The following is a 16,238-nucleotide window of genomic DNA, read 5'->3' as shown; positions in this document are numbered from 1 at the left end:
TACTCAGACTCATGGATGTCATTTATTTTAGTTAATGCCGCCCTCTAGTGGAAACTTGTGTTAATTTAAAGTAAAATCAAGCCAAAATAATGAATATCGTCGCCTTCTTAAAATATGGCCTAAGTCTTCCCCACGAAAAAAAAAAAAATCACTTTTGGCAAAAAATGACCAAAGACATTATTTTGGGAAGGTGACAATATGCAATTTTTGGTACAGTAAACATGAAGAAACATGAACAATGTGAAGCACATTCAGTGTATTAGATTCTGATTGTGGACAGTTCTCACTCTCGTCTCAAAACTGAGAGATTAAGAGCATTGGGTTTTGTTCATATACATCCCGATATTGAATTAGAGGAGAGACTGATTTTACCACTATGCTCCAATAGGGGGCAGTGACACACCAGGCCTCCTCCACATTGAATGATTTCAAAGCTTTTCATTTATTTAGAAAGTATTTCACAGAATACACAATTTGCTTCTACATCCTGCCAAGTGTGTGCTTCATGTTGACTTTTTAAACCCTCCTCACCGTTATTACACTGAAATACATATATGTAGTCATGATCGGTGGTGGAGAGTGGTGAGAAAGACGCTGGCAGGCCCAGGTAGACATGATGCATGATTTAATGAAAGTCCAACAGAGGCGGCACAGGGAAATAGACTGATGACATTACACGACAAGGATCCGACAAGAGACAAAGACAACAGGTGGGACTAAATACACTGGGAGGGTAATCAAAGAAACGAGACACAGCTCAGATCAATCAACACACAGAGACTCACTGGGGAACAGACTAATAAACGCAGAAAAACCTCAAAATAAATACACAGAAAACAGATCACAACACACACACACATATATATATATATATATATATATATATATATATATATATATATAAATCATCTTAACAGAATGAGACTGATTCATAACTTTATGACATGAAGTTTTAGAATTAGGAGGTTTCTGCATGATAAGAATTGTGCTGTTTATAAAAGTTGTGCTCCATTGAAAGTACATACCGTATTTTCCGCACTATAAGACGCACCTAAAAACCTTCAATTTCCTCAAAAGCCGACAGTGCGCCTTATAATCCGGTGCGCCTTATATATGGACCAATATTGAGCCACAACAGGTCCAGCAACAGACCTTACCACAGGGGCCCCGTTTCATTGGCTAATGCCCATTTTAGGTCACAGTGCAGCTACCACGTGCGTGACCGTCTCACAAACACAAGCTACAGTAGTAAACATATGCTAATGTACATTGTGGACCATCAAAACCATGAATGCCGACTTACCCAGCCTTGCAAGAACAATAGGCATCAGTGATCTTGTCCACAGCTATATTTATGCTGAGGGTGTGAGGATCTGCTGTTTTCCTCATCTATCGGTAGCTTTTAGCTGTGACGCGCACAATGTTGGAGGCATCCAGTGGCTCAAACACCTTGATGTCGTCCAAAAAAGATGACATGAACCTGTTGGTTCCCCTGTCCATTGTCGTGGCTGATATGTTGTGAAAATCCGGCAGAAATGCTACGCTAATTAACTCAGATCGAAATGAAAGACGTCATGTTTACACAGACATGCAGTAAGCTGCTTATGTAGTTGGTCCACTACAGTAAGCAGCCGCCAACTTCTTTTTCCCCCGTAGAAGAAGTAGTGCGCGGTGCATGCTGGGATAGTTGTCAGAACACTGGTTTGTTAATAAAGTTTGATAATACATTTAAAGGGGGGGAGGGGCAGGGGAAGAGAGACAGAGACTGCAGCGGCAGCGTGTCGGTTGGTCTGTGTTACCCAGAAAGCAGTTGGGCATAATATCGCAACACCAACACCGTGAGTGAAACAACGACTGGGCCAGCCTACTATATAAAGTACTCGGGGACCATTTCTTTATTAATGTGGATGTGTAATAATAGAGTATGAAGCGTCTATTCTATGCGCCTTATAATGCGGTGCGCCTAATGTATGAAAAAAGTCCTAAAATAGGCCATTCATTGAAGGTGCGCCTTATAATCCGGTGCGCCTTATAGTGCGGAAAATACGGTACTTAAGTATCTTCACTACATACATCGGTATATTAGGGTTGCATGAAACCCTGGGTATCTTCTTGTCACCATTAAATTTTCACTGATGTGAGGCCTAGCTGCAGAAATAACACATCCAGGAGGGAGTACCAGTCATTCCCCATTGACACTGCAACTCCTCAAGAGGGATTCCAAAGTGTTCCCAGGCCAATACACATGGGAATGGCTCTTCCCATGGTTTCTGGAGTTGCTGTTGGATTTTTATCCCAGAAGTTCTGGAAATGTCCTTGAAATTCCATCCATGAACACCATAAACGGGATGGGTACAAGACATTTCCCCAGTGCATAGTCCAAAATAATTGAGTTTGACACACTGAAGCCAGAACTCTTGGTTTGGTGATACCAGATGGCCTTGTAAAAACAACACTGGCACTCAACACAATGCCACTAAGAACACAATTGTGAGCCTTTTCCACATCCATAAAGTATATGGAGCTGACAATCAGACTTCCATAACTCCCTCAACAATTTCACAAGGGTAAAGAGCTGTTATGGTATTCCAAGACCTGGGGAAAAATCCAGAGACTGTTTGTTCTGAATCCAATGGTCAGCAGTCACGCAGAGCCCTGGACCATAAAAGTTGACCTTGGAAAAGAGGCCTAAAAGCGTGGGAAGAAAACAGGTATTACTTATTGTTGCTACAGACAATCACAGCAACAAGCAACAGGCTCAACAGACAGCAGTTAGACTCTCCTTTGCCTCAACAGAAGGGATCTACTGCAGGATCAACTCTTGCAACATTCAGGTAGCAAAAGTGTACACTTTTTGAAATTTCTGCAACAGGTTGCTTCTTTGTAATCAGTAAGTGTGACATTCACTATGATCCAGCATGTAGTCCTGATTCTTTTTCATCTCTTGCCATAGAGTTTATGAACCCTGTAATTTACTTCAACCCCTGAGCAGCTGCAGAGAAAAGACTCTGTTAAACCACACGACTGACACATGCCATCACACAACTCCTGCTAAATCAGTTAACTCCTCACACATGATCCTGTTATCTCTACAGAAAAGCCCAGGCTGACTATCTGCTGCTCATTTCTTATCCAGCTGATGACTGAAAAATCTTAACAACCTCTTCCATCTCTCCTCCACACTCCACATTGAGAAGTACTCTGATTCTGTCATTTTCACACTGTGGTTTCTCCACATGTCCCTTGTGAGTGTGCGCAGGTTTCCACATTGGATCCACACTGGTCTATGCTGTGTCACTTTGTGCTGTGGAGTCGGCCACAGTTTACAAAGGCGGCCCTGACACTCCCACCGCTCCCTCTGCCAACCAGAGGGAGGGCTGCCACTGGCGAGTCAGGACTCCTCTCTTTTCACCTTCTGCTTCCACAGTGGCATTCATCACTGGCTTCCAGCAGCTGGAAGAGAGAAGGTAAGGCCCTGTGATTACGTTGGTGTGTTACGTAGTGGACTCCATGCAATGGATGTTTTTCCAATCAGCTTTTAGAGACATGTTTGAGTATGGTGGTGCTTCGATGAACTCCTCAAATGTGTCATTTTTGTCTTCTTTCGAATGAGACGTTTCTACGTTCAGAGTTTATGTTTGGCCATAGGATTTCAGCAACCAGGACAACAGGACAAGCTAAATATACTGTACCAGAGTGCATGAAGTGCTGTGATTATGGGTCAGAGAATTCTTTGACTTTTGAAGAAAAAAGCAACAATTCCCATCTGTGTCTTTTGGCACTCAAAACCTATCCTGGTAGTTGAGTCTGTTTCCTGAAATAACGTCTAATTACAGCGTGAACATGTGCAGAAACGATGGAGAAGTCTCCAGGAATGCTTTCTAAAATGGTCATTGGATAAGGAAGAGTCTGTTCATATGCATATGTCTTCTCTCATCCTCATATGTGTACAGTTATCAGTCATTCAGTGGTTTTTGGGGATCCTCTTGAGACATCCACTGTGTCTTTGTAATGATACCTGTGTAAACTGTGGCAAACTGGGCAAGACTGCAGAAACACTGGGCTGAATGTTGGTTTCATTTTGGCAGGGAGCCGGACATTTGTCATATATGTGTATATACATTCAGGGCATTGCGAAAGTATTCACACCCTACCCTTTGTTTTCTACAATTCATGTTGCAACTACAAACATTCAATGTATTTTCCTATAATTTCATTTGCAAGGCCAACATATAATGAAATGGGAGGCAAGTTTTGTGTAGCGTGGATTTCTATTCTCAATTCTCTGAGAGAACCAAGGCTTTGCAGAGCCATTTTTCACTATAGCAACATTTGTAAGTCTTTTGGTATCTGTCTCTACCAGCTTTAGACAAGTAGAGATTAAATTGTTCTCCCATTTTCGTTTGTAAAAGAGTTCAGTCTCAGCCAGTTTCGACAGGAAGCATGTGTTGGATTGGACTTTGACTGGATTGTTGTAACACATAAATATACTCTGATTTAAACTCAGAATGAACTGATGTAAAGATTTGGGGCAATATCAATATCCAATATTGATATTGTATTATGGTCAATAACTGATATATATTGCTCTACCCATTCAACATCATGAAAAAATGACCAAATAAGCACTGAATCCTGCCCTGCATCACCATAACTGTCACATGACTAAGCAAAGATCACATGACCAACCACCTCCGCTCTTCAAACACATATAAAAACAGCAATAAGAAGCATCAGCTATTAATATCAACACATTTTTACTTATCGAACCGATACTGATCTGATATGTTAATAAATGATCAGATAACCATGTCAATACAGATTTATTGTGCATCCCTCATTTAAACCAGAGGTGTCCAATTTTTTCTAATGTGCTGAAATCCAAAGTAAAAAAACTTTACAATTTTTTTTAATCTGCTCAATGACAAACTGAGCATGTAACATTTTTATTTAACAATTAAAGTTGTCAGATTGTTTTTGTTGGAAAGGTATGTGTTACAAATTTGTAGAGCAATGTTTGCCTCAGTAAAATTAAGGCATCCAGTTTGCAGATTGTTTTGAGCTCAATTGTAATCTATTATCAACAACAGTACCTGTATTTTGGGTTTGAAGAAGCTTGCTGCATTTATCCAAGTTTAATACATAAATAGAAAGCAGATATGGATGCACCAAAGTCTGCTTTTGAGTAAAAGTCATTGGATAGATGCATTTATGAACTTAAAGCTAATGCAAAATACCTGGTTAATAAAGATAAATACTGTGTAGAAACCTGGGCCAGTCTTCAGAAAGAGCTTAGAGGGGCAATAGCTCGGGGTCCTGAGTTTTGGGGGGTGCCCCAAAAAAGTTTTTTTAAATTTATTTTTTGCACTTTGACCACATATTAAACTCGTACATGGTGTGTAGTTTTTTTTTATATTGTTGGATTTTATTATTTTAAGCAACATTCAAATATCTGAAAAGATGCCTGAGCCACCTCAACTGGCTCCTCTTGACGTGAAGGAGCAGCGGCTCTACTCTGAGTCCCTCCCTATTTCTAAGGGAGAGCCCAGACAACCTACGGAGAAAACCCATTTCGGCTCTTGGGGCGTGGAATGTCCCAAGAGCCAAATAATTAATAATTAATAATTTATTAATTTAATTATATAATTTAATAATATAATTGAATTATTATTTAATAATAATAAATATTATTATTGTAATAATATTTATGGAAATATTCATATTTATGAATATTTATAATAACATAACGTTATTACAATTTAATATTGTTATTATTGCTATTGATTTTAATAATAATAATAATTTCCCCACAAAAAAAATCTGAATATCCAGTCCATGACAGTCTTATGCTTTTATGGCTTGATGTTTATTTTGCGATTATTAATAAGTGATCAATGTGGTAGATTAGCTACTGGAGCTATTAGCTCATTAGACGCTAAACTGCTGTACTGATGATCTGTCAGAGTTGGTGTTTAACTCGCCTTTTTTTTTCTAACTGAATTGAAACAGAATTCCACACCACATCTACATGTTAAGGATGTCAAAGTCAAGCTAGCATAACTGAACTACTTCCCTCTCCCTCCATATTTTTTTCTTAATTACCTTTTTCCTGACCTGTTTATCTAGTGATAGTGTAGCAAAGCGCTGCATCCCTTTTTCTTTTATCAGGCATACATTTAACATTTTGTGCATTTTATATATCGCCAGTGTGTCGCAGTCAATGCAATTATTCCATGACAAAAAAATATCCAAAACCAGTTGTTATTATATCTATTTTTAAAAATATTAGATGATTCTTAATTTTTTAAAACCATATTACTTTGAGCCATTATGGACGGTGAAAAGAGTCGTTTGTGGCTCAGGAGCCACAGGTTGACCTCTGGGCTGGATGTTTCAAGTTACTTCACTCCAGAGTGTTTTACCTCCTCTAACAGAGATTCTTATATGATTGCCCTGTCTTATATGTACCTCAAAGTCTGTGTGTGTGTGTGCAGTTGTCTGTCCTGTCCATCCTTTTACTTGTTTTACTGTTTTTTTTTTTTGTTTTTTAAGTTGAAATTTTGCGAAACCAACTCTTGAGTTTTGCGACAAACAAGCACAGGTACATTTTAGCACTCCTTACAGTTAACAAGCCAGTAAGTGCACACAGCATTTCCAGAACAGCTAATTTTAGTCTAAGCTTTTTTTTTTTTTTTTTTTTTACGTAATGGTGGACAGCAACCCCAGCAGCATCTGCACATAAGGAATGCTGTGTGATCCTGCAGAGCCGGCAGAGGCAGCTGATGTGGTCAGCGCACTGCACTTCATGGTTTTCCAGATGTCAGGTTGGGTTTTGGAGGAATCCCGTTTCAGAAGCCACCTAGCCACACATATGCGCCCCTAATGAATAATGAAGGTCTGAGGCACCGCAATGGAGTCAGAAAGGTGGATATTGGAGTGAGGGGTGTGTGTGTGGAGTTTTTGATGCTCTAAATAGAGATCAGTATGTCATAAACAGGCTCAATGTTTCTCTAGTTTTTTCCCTTTTCTTTAGAGCACCAGAGTGTCCTTATTTGCTGTAAAATAAGGATTTTATTTTAAAATAATAATAAAATTATTACAGAGGTGACATTTTAAGCTGGCTTACATAGGTCTGAAGAGGCCAAGTAAGAGGTTGCTGGTCCTACATGTATTATATGTGTAGACTAAGGAGTGAGATCAAAAATCTTTAATTCCAAGGAAATTATTCAGACATCCAAGTCATTATGTTGTGGTCTGACGAAAACAAGGCTGAGATTTGTGGACAAAATCCTATTTGGCACCAGAACAACACTGAAGATCTCTTAGAATAACACCACAGCCACCCCAAACAGGGTGGTGGTGGCATCATGCTCAGGGGTCATTTTTGAACAGATGGAAATTAGGTTTTTGCTCAAGGAGTAGCGTCACATTTGATCCCACACCTGTAAGAACCCATCATGGTTGGACCAAAGTTGGCTGAAAAACCGACTTCTGGAAGTTGAGCAGAGTTCTCCACATAAACAAACACACTCACAGAATTCAGTCCAGTCACACAATAGGTTCGCATTCAGAGAGGAGCAAAAAGAGGAATAAGAAGAGGTGGACGACACGAGTCTGAGAACAAAAGGGTGCAATTTTTGTCATGCAACTGCGACCATGAGAACCAATTCCATCATTTCGGCTCAACCATTTATGCATCTATGAGAAATCTGAAGAGGAAGAAAGGTTTCTATTTTCTAGGTTTATGATAAGTCAGAATTTGCTTTAAAAAGTCAACAAGAGAATCACTTTAAAGGAGAAGTCAGAAAATATGTGGGAATGTCCACATAATCCGATAAATTTTAAAAAAGATTTGCAAGGCAGAGTAAATATTGCCAAGCCACAATAAACACTGGGCTCTAAAACTGACTGAAAACTGTTTGCATGAACCAAGTTCTTGCACTTTTAAATTATTTTATGTTTCCTTCCAGCATATTCTTTAGTAAGTAAAATTTTACTGATATATCACATTTAACAGGTAAAATTAGAAATTGCTTCACAAAACACAAAGGAAATGCTCATCAAACATAAGATGAAATAGATTTTTAGTTTCTTTTAAAAAAATAATCAATGGAATCGGCAACGTAAAAACAGTAAGAGAAAATTCCACAGTTTTACTAGTTACCAACAAATTCTTTTCTTTTTTTCCCCAAGTTGGTTTGTGCATGAGAGTGAAAAAGATTGAAATCAAATGATTTCCATTTTTCCTCATTTTTACAGGGAGGGGAACATACTGTTTTAGATCCAGTGTCCTTCATAAAAGAACATAACAGCGTCAAACTTTGTTTTGTTTTTTTTTCAGCTCGTAAAAAAATCTCATACGTGTCTTGACGCAATGTGCGTTTTTCAGCACATTGCAGGGCGGATATAGAACAGGGATTACGAGGTTCCAACTCTCGTCAGCTCGTTGGCGTTGGGTTCCCTGCAGCCCTCACGGCCTTATTTGTGTTTGTGCCTTCCCTGTTCAGCGTGACACCCGCAATGTTGTTTGCTCTGGCCGGTGCTTTGCGGTTGGCGGAACCATGTGTGCTCTGAAGAAATGACCATGGAAAGAGCCGAGCAGTAAACGCTCTGCTGCGCTGTGTGCGCACCAGATGGAACAGGACGAAAAGTCACGGAAGCAGTTTAATAAAGGGGACGGCAAGGAAGAAAAGACTGACCATTTCACAAGGCAGTCTGGATTCTCAGGCCAGATATTTTATAGTGTATGTGTTAACTCAAGATTACAGCAGAGTTTGGTTATGAGCGCACTGATCTGTGTCCACAAACATTATCTGTCAAATACACAAAGAGCCTCATTCAGCCTCTTCTGGAACCTCTGCAGACAGACTGCGAAACCCACATTTCTTCTTGTGCAGTTGCCATGGGAGAAGAGCACAGGTGCAAAGTTTGTCAACAAGCGTCAAAATGAAAACAGATATATTTCTAGTTTGTTGTATTTTTTTTTTTTATGTGAAAAGCATATATTCAAAGGCAGTTTTATATGACACTTTATGAATATAATGCCTGGGAAGGCAAGAAGGCGTCTTTTCATGTTTATTCTTCTACTGACTTCATCTCAAATCCTGTGAACAATAACCTACTTTGACTTCAGAGAGGGGAAAAAATAGAAAGGTCCAATAATTTATTTCTGTGATTTATGGGTATTTATGGACATATTTTCAGCTTCATTGTGCTTCTGTTGCAGGCTCTGCCTCAGCTTGTTCTCTCTTACTCACTTATTCCATTAGCTCGGTCAAGAAACCCAACTGTCTCAGACAGAAACTGGTTCATCCCAAGGATGAAACACCTCAACACAAGCTCAATGGAAAGGTACATTCAGTCCAGCTCAGACCTCTCCATTGGACAAACTAAACAGAAGTGGATGACTCAAGAAAGATCAACAAAAACATCGGGTCAACAGTCAGCAGTCAATCAATATTATTTGTATAGCAGATTTCAGCAACAAGGCAGTTCAAAGTGTTTTACACGTTAAAAACCTAAAAACATCATAAACACTTCATACAGTCATCAAATGTGAAACCAGTAACAGACATGACATTTTGTCGAGTGCCATCGTTAGAATTGTCAGTACACATCGAATATGTTCCATTTATTATGGTTCAAAAATAACTCTGACCAGGTGAGTTTTAGTCTTGATTTAAGGGAACTCAGTGTTTCAACTGTTTTGCAGTTTTCTGGAAGTTTGTTCTAGACTTGTAGTGCCTAAAAGCCAAATGCCGTTTCTCCATGTTTGTGAAAGGGACCATCTATGTTAGCTATGAAAAACCAACATTAAACAACTGGGATTTCATCTTTCTAACACTTACTCTGCAGCCTCAACTCATCTCCCTAACAGGGTTCTTCAGCAGTCCGCACCTTGGGACATGTGACCAAAATAACTAACATGGTATCATTTGGGACATGTTGGAATCATTAAGCAGCAACAACTCCAACACTAAGCTGAACAGAGGCAACAGCCAGTGACTCATATGTCTGAATTGGACCTTTAATGACCCTAATGTCCCTAATGATGTGGTTGTTCAGACTACGATTTGTAAGCCTGTTACTTTCAACCATGTTCAGAACTGAAGAACCCTTTCGGACGACAGGCGAAACATTTTACAAGGGAAATAATACAGCTGCCCTTGAGCATTTAGGATGTAACAAAACTTACATCAATGAACTTCAAAGTGCATGTCAATTTGCGCTCTACCAAAGTGTTGCTAAAATGCCTTTTTATCTGTGTTTACAACAGGTTGTGATTGAGCAGAAGACAAACTCCTCTCCACAGAAACATGTTGCTGTGGTCAGTATGGAGTGTGATGTTGCTTCTGTTAGCAGCAGAAGCTGTGGAGAAAGAAGATGTCCGAGCCGGTACGGATGAAGTTGTTACACTCTACTGTTCAAGAAATAGACACACTGGACTACTAAAGTAGTATGACATGGAGGAAGTTTTGAATTGATTCAGAAGTTCTTTTGCATGTATTTCTATGTGTGCCCAGGGTGCAGCACAGCTGTAAATGACCTGGTGTACATTGTTGATGGTTCTTGGAGTGTCGGCCCGGATGACTTTGAAACCGCCAAGCTATGGCTCATCAACATCAGCAGCCAGTTTGACATCAGCCTTCATTATACGCAGGTAACACCAACATGAAAAGTGAAAATACTTTTCACGTTGGTGTCTGGAATCCTAAGTGTCATATTCTTAACATCAACCAGTGGAAACCGTATAATTCTACTACTATTAGAATTTACAAAAACAAATCATGGTGTATGATGCTTCTTCCCAACTCCACGTGTTTCTGCTGTAGGTGGCCGTGGTCCAGTACAGTGACACACCCCGACTGGAAATACCGCTGGGGACGCACCATAGTGGAGTTCAGCTCATCCAGGCCATACAAAACATCAACTACCTGGGAGGGAATACGCAGGTAAAACAGCAGGGGCGTGTCTTTTACCGCAAAGTGTGTCCTGACTTATAGCACCATCCAATCCCATTGGCACCCCTGGTAAAGATGTATACACAGCTTTAAAATATACCAATCTTTTATTGTGGTCAAAGAATTTCATATTGAAAAAACAATTAAAATTAAACCTTTGATTTGAGCTTATTGATGCAGTTTGGGAAAAGGTAAACTTTCTCTACGTCATTCTCTAAAATGTGAAAAACGAGAACATGGCTTTCAAGTAAGGCAGCTGTACAAGAATCTTCACACACACCATAAATGGCTACAGAAAATAGTTAATACCTAAATCTGGCATCTACAGTTTAAAGGAACTCGAACTGCAACAAATAAGGACATCTGAGGACTAAAGCTATGGAGATTATAAAGTAAAAAAAAACAAACTTCAAAGCATGCACTAAAGCCCCTTCTCCATTGTGAAGTCTCACTCTAGTTAGTCAATGTTTGGTTTGGTTCTAGCAAAGTTGAATGCATTACCATTGGTATTGTGTTCTCACTACACTGTCAGCGAGTCGCCCGCTCAACTCCTTCAGACTAGCCAGCAGCAATTAGCAAACACTTGTTGGAACTACACATTTGTAGAGCTCACTACATGAGCTACTATTCAGAGCGACACTGGTAAAAACATTGTAAATTGTAAAGTTTTAATAGAGGAGTCATGTTGTGATGACTTCCTGAAAGCAGAGTTTCTTAAAGAGACAGAGACCCTATTTCAAAGCATTAAATTATGGAGTCAAATTTCTTTTAAGTCTTGTTTAATATGTACAGCTCTGGAAGAGACCACTTAAAATGATCAGTTTGTCTGAGTTTACTTTTAATAGGTATATGTTTGAGTCATTGTTCATTTTATTCTATGAACTACTTACAACATATCTCAGAAATTCCAAATGACTTTCTGGAGGCAGAGTTTCTTGAAGAGACAGAGGTCCAATTTTAAGTCAAATATCTTCTCATATGTATCATATTTGATATCTGTAGTATTTTTATATGTGATAAAATGACACTAAGTGTCTAGAATATACATAATATTGCCCCCTTAACAAAAAAGTTTTTCATTGTAAGTAAATATGCTAATAGAACCCCACCCACTCTCTAAACAATACTGAGGACCTGACTAGAATAGAGCAAAAACAGCAGGACAATTTAAATAAAGATTATATGGCTTAGGCCACCAACAGAAAATTTGTCATCATTGGCTACTTCTGCGAAGTAATTATCCAAATCATTTGGCTAAATCAACACAAAGCGGGCTGAGCAAAACTCTCTACCTTCTTCTATGGATTTTAGAAAATATCCCTAAAGGATTTGAGAGATTGTACTAGGTGGAATAGTTAAAGACCCCTATCTCTGTGTGTGCTGCAACAATATGAAATTGGTAGATTATGAATGCCATGGCAGTCAATAATTGTAGCACAAGTGATTAAAAAAACAACAAAAAAAACCTCAACAATTATTTGCAAATGTGTAATGGAATAAAGGCCCAAAATTTAGAGGCTGGGTTTGACACTGTGTTACTGCCATAAAGAATTTTTCTGAAAGCCCTCTTTAACAGTGGCACAATTACAATGAAGAAAAGAACCTAGACAGTACAAAAATATATTGACTTTTTGTATTGTCAACTAATACCAGAAAATGCTGCTCATTTATTTGATCTGTTTCTTCTGTTGTCAAAACAAATCACATTGTGTTGTAGGCACTTTGTGCCAGGAGACACAGACATCAAAACACAAAATTTCCACTGAAGTAGACAAATTAAGATTATACAAAATAAAACAGAATCAACAAAGCCATGACAGGACATCAGATGGGATATTAAATCAAAGGGTTTGAAGCTGAAATCATTCACATGAAATGAGCTGAAGGAAGAAGAAACAAATGAAGAGCTGTGCAACAAATGAGCCCTGCAAGGTTTCAGAGACAGAAGGCAGTGAACACATTTCATCCTGATTTCAATGGATGTGAAAGTGAAGGATATTACTTGATATTACTGTCCATCCACGCAGGGGTCAAAGGGTGACTGCTGCCTGTTTCCAGCGCTCACTGGAACACCCTGGACAGTTTGGTATTCTCACTTAGAACAATATAAAATCTTTTTTTTCCTTGCCGTCTTTCCTACTTTTAAGTCCTAAATCTAAAGTTAAAGACTTGGGCTGGTTGTGGAAGGAAATGTTCCATTCAGATAGGAGTTTATGCCGCAGTGTCCCTAAGTAAACCAAAAAACAAACAGAAAAGTAGAAAGGGTTTTATAATTTTAATAAACATCCTATAAATGGACAAATATGATTTTGAGCTCAGTAAGTTGATATTGTTCTATCTGCAGACAGATTAGTGAAACAGAAACAGAAAACACATCCCTTGATTAAATTTTACAGTCAACCACAAATTTTTGGGAGTTTTATGTGACAAACCAACTCAAGGTAGTACATAAGTTTTTACAGTGTTTGAGATATAAACACCTTACAGCACGGTGTGCATTTGTATACAGTTTGTAATGAATAAAGTCAATAATGATAATGAATTGGGAATACTGTATTGTTTGATTAGTAGGATCAATTGGAAATTATTTTTCTGCAAAGTGCCTTTTGTTGTGAATTGGTGCTATATAAATAAAATGTTATGCTGAATTTAAATTACACACAGATGGAACCAGATCACTAATAAGGTGACATTTTACAGATAATGACGCTATTCTTTTAATGTATGGGTATCAGAATTAAAAGCATGCCACACATTTAATATTTTTTTATACACAAAAAAATAAAAACCACAAATTATCTCAATGCCATATCAACTTTATGTGCCACTTTTTCTTACTGTATTACATAAAATGTTAGTATTTTAGGAATATAAATTGGTTGTAGAGTAAAGGTTTAATGAAAAAGTTCAGGCGGAACTGGGTCGTAAACACATTTCTGATCTTTTTTTTTGCATTTTATTGGTAAACTAAGTTGCTTTAACAGTATTTTCTGATTGTTTCTGCAGACTGGCAGGGCTATCAAGTTTGCAGTGGACCATGTGTTCTCTGCCTCTCAGCGGGTCAGCCAGGTCAAGAACCGTATAGCGGTGGTTGTCACAGATGGAAAATCTCAAGATGATGTGGTAAATGCAGTCCTATATGGACATATTAAATGACTTGGAAAATTATCTGAAGTGGTTATCTTCATCGTTTTTACATTTTCTCCCTCAGGTGGATGCAAGCATGGAGGCTCGAGCTCAGGGTATTACGGTGTTTGCAGTGGGAGTTGGCAGTGAGATCACCACCTCAGAACTGATTTCTATTGCCAATAAGCCGTCATCTACATATGTCCTGTATGCCCAAGATTACACCAACATCGACCGGATTCGAGACTCAATGGAGCAGAAACTATGTGAAGGTCAGCAAATTAAGTTATTTGAAGTGCATTGCTTTTTGATATTCAGATTTGTAAGAGTTAAGGGCATTTTTTCAAGCAGCATCAAAACTTCAGTGTAAACATGTGTAATCTTTGTGTTAATTTCTTTAATATTTTCCCTCTACTAAGAAACACTCTTTTGTCAAGATGATAATCCAGAATAAAAAAATGTAATACCCTTTTCAGGGCAGTAGGTGGCAATAATGTTGATATTATTGCCACTTTAAAATATAATTGTCAAACATCTATTGGTTGTATTAAATATAAAAAAATAACTGGAAGCAAAATGTAACTTGTTTAGTATTCAACATTATTTAGTAACAAATGTAGCCCAACATCTAATGCCAACAAGATGAGGAAACTATGCACAAGGCCACTTTTTATTTCAATTACGAGAATAAAGTTGTACAACAGTAAAGTCACAATACTATGAGAATAAGGTTGTAATGATGCTATTTATTCAATTTGTCTTTTTAGCTCTAAACTAAACCAAAGCAAATCTATAAAACTTTATCATAGTGATGGATAGCCTCCCAGTGGGCCTCCCACTTGTCAAATTAGCTTGTTAAACAAGCTAATTTGACAAGTTCAAGTTGCATGTGTTTTTAAATACATTTGGCAATTTTTACCCTATTCTTGGTTACAAATAATTTATTATTGTAGAAATGGTGAGAATTCTAGTCTTGTCATGCTAACTAGCTAGCAGATACTAGCAATTCAATTCACATTTTGCTCTATTGAGCCCTAAGCTAAAGCAAAACAAATCTATAAAACTCTACCATGGTGAACAGCCATACCCTTCAGCACAATGCTAAGAAGCAAATTTGACAAGTTTAAGTTGCATGTTTTTATTCTACTCTCAGCTACAACTAAGTTATTATTGTAGGAATGGTGAGAACTCTACTCTTGTCATGCTAAGACAAAAGTAGAAAGGCTAGCTAGCACATACTAGCTAGCCTTTCAAAAAGACAACATGCTTTTGGTTGTAACTATTTCAATGTGTTCCACTTATGAATAACCTGTCTCTTCAGAATCGGTTTGCCCCACAAGGATCCCAGTGGCCTCTCGTGATGAGAAGGGCTTCGAGCTGATGTTGGGCATGAACATTCAGAAGAAGGCCAAGAAGATTTCTGGCTCCCTTGCTTCAGAGGCAGCCTATGCTCTCACTTCTTCCACAGACATTACCGAGAACACCAGGTATCAAGGCGTCTAAATCACCTTTTTATTTAATCAATCATGTAACATATTTAATTATCTTTAACCCATTTCTCCATAGAGAAATTTTCCCAGAAGGTCTTCCGCCTTCATATGTATTTGTGGCCACTGTACGTCTGAAGGGGAACTTTAGCCAGTCGATCTTTGACCTTTGGAGGGTTTTGTCCAAGAGTAAGGAAATCCAGGCTGCGGTGACACTCAACGGAAAAGATCAGTCTGTCATCTTCACCACCACCAGTGTGACAGAAGTAGAGCAAAAAGCCATCTTTAAAAAAGGCTTCAAGGTTGGTATAAAGAGAGTATTACATGAGCACTTTGCATTAAGTCAGGAAGAATGGATGGATATTAATGTTATTTAACCAATAGGTTGGAGTCCTTGTCAAACGGTGTTTTTGACTAAAGTCCCAGAGGGTTAGAGCCCCAGTTAAACGATAGTCAAACGACATTTAACTGAGGTCCTCAAAGGGGTGCGAGTTTTAATGTTTTTATCTTTTTAAAAAAAATCTTTTTCAAAATGTCTTTCTCTTTCTCACTGTTTCGGTGATTTTAATGTTTTTATCTTTAAAAAAAAAAAGTCCGAGAGATTAGAGTCCTGGCCAAACGGCGTTTTGACTAAAGTCCAAAGGGTTGGAGTCCCAGTTCTACA

General features: G+C 38.4%; 1 protein-coding gene across 1 annotated transcript in view; it reads left to right on the top strand.

The window, feature by feature from the left end:
• The first annotated feature begins 10,280 nt into the window (after window positions 1–10,280).
• Window positions 10,281–16,238, top strand: part of LOC106922103 (uncharacterized) — a 47,906-nt gene continuing 41,948 nt past the window's right edge. The window contains exons 1-7 of the mRNA XM_088001381.1: window positions 10,281–10,395; window positions 10,524–10,660; window positions 10,833–10,952; window positions 13,968–14,084; window positions 14,173–14,359; window positions 15,409–15,574; window positions 15,654–15,876. Coding sequence (XP_087857507.1) covers window positions 10,317–10,395; window positions 10,524–10,660; window positions 10,833–10,952; window positions 13,968–14,084; window positions 14,173–14,359; window positions 15,409–15,574; window positions 15,654–15,876 — 1,029 coding nt within the window. The 5' untranslated portion in view covers window positions 10,281–10,316. The remainder of the gene's footprint in view (window positions 10,396–10,523; window positions 10,661–10,832; window positions 10,953–13,967; window positions 14,085–14,172; window positions 14,360–15,408; window positions 15,575–15,653; window positions 15,877–16,238) is intronic.

This window comes from Poecilia mexicana, unplaced genomic scaffold (assembly GCF_051168715.1).
Source record: "Poecilia mexicana isolate PSO_F unplaced genomic scaffold, ASM5116871v1 scaffold_20, whole genome shotgun sequence".
Taxonomy (NCBI): domain Eukaryota; kingdom Metazoa; phylum Chordata; class Actinopteri; order Cyprinodontiformes; family Poeciliidae; genus Poecilia; species Poecilia mexicana.
The sequence above is the reverse complement of the archived record's forward strand: the minus strand, read 5'-3'. Positions and strand labels throughout refer to the sequence as shown.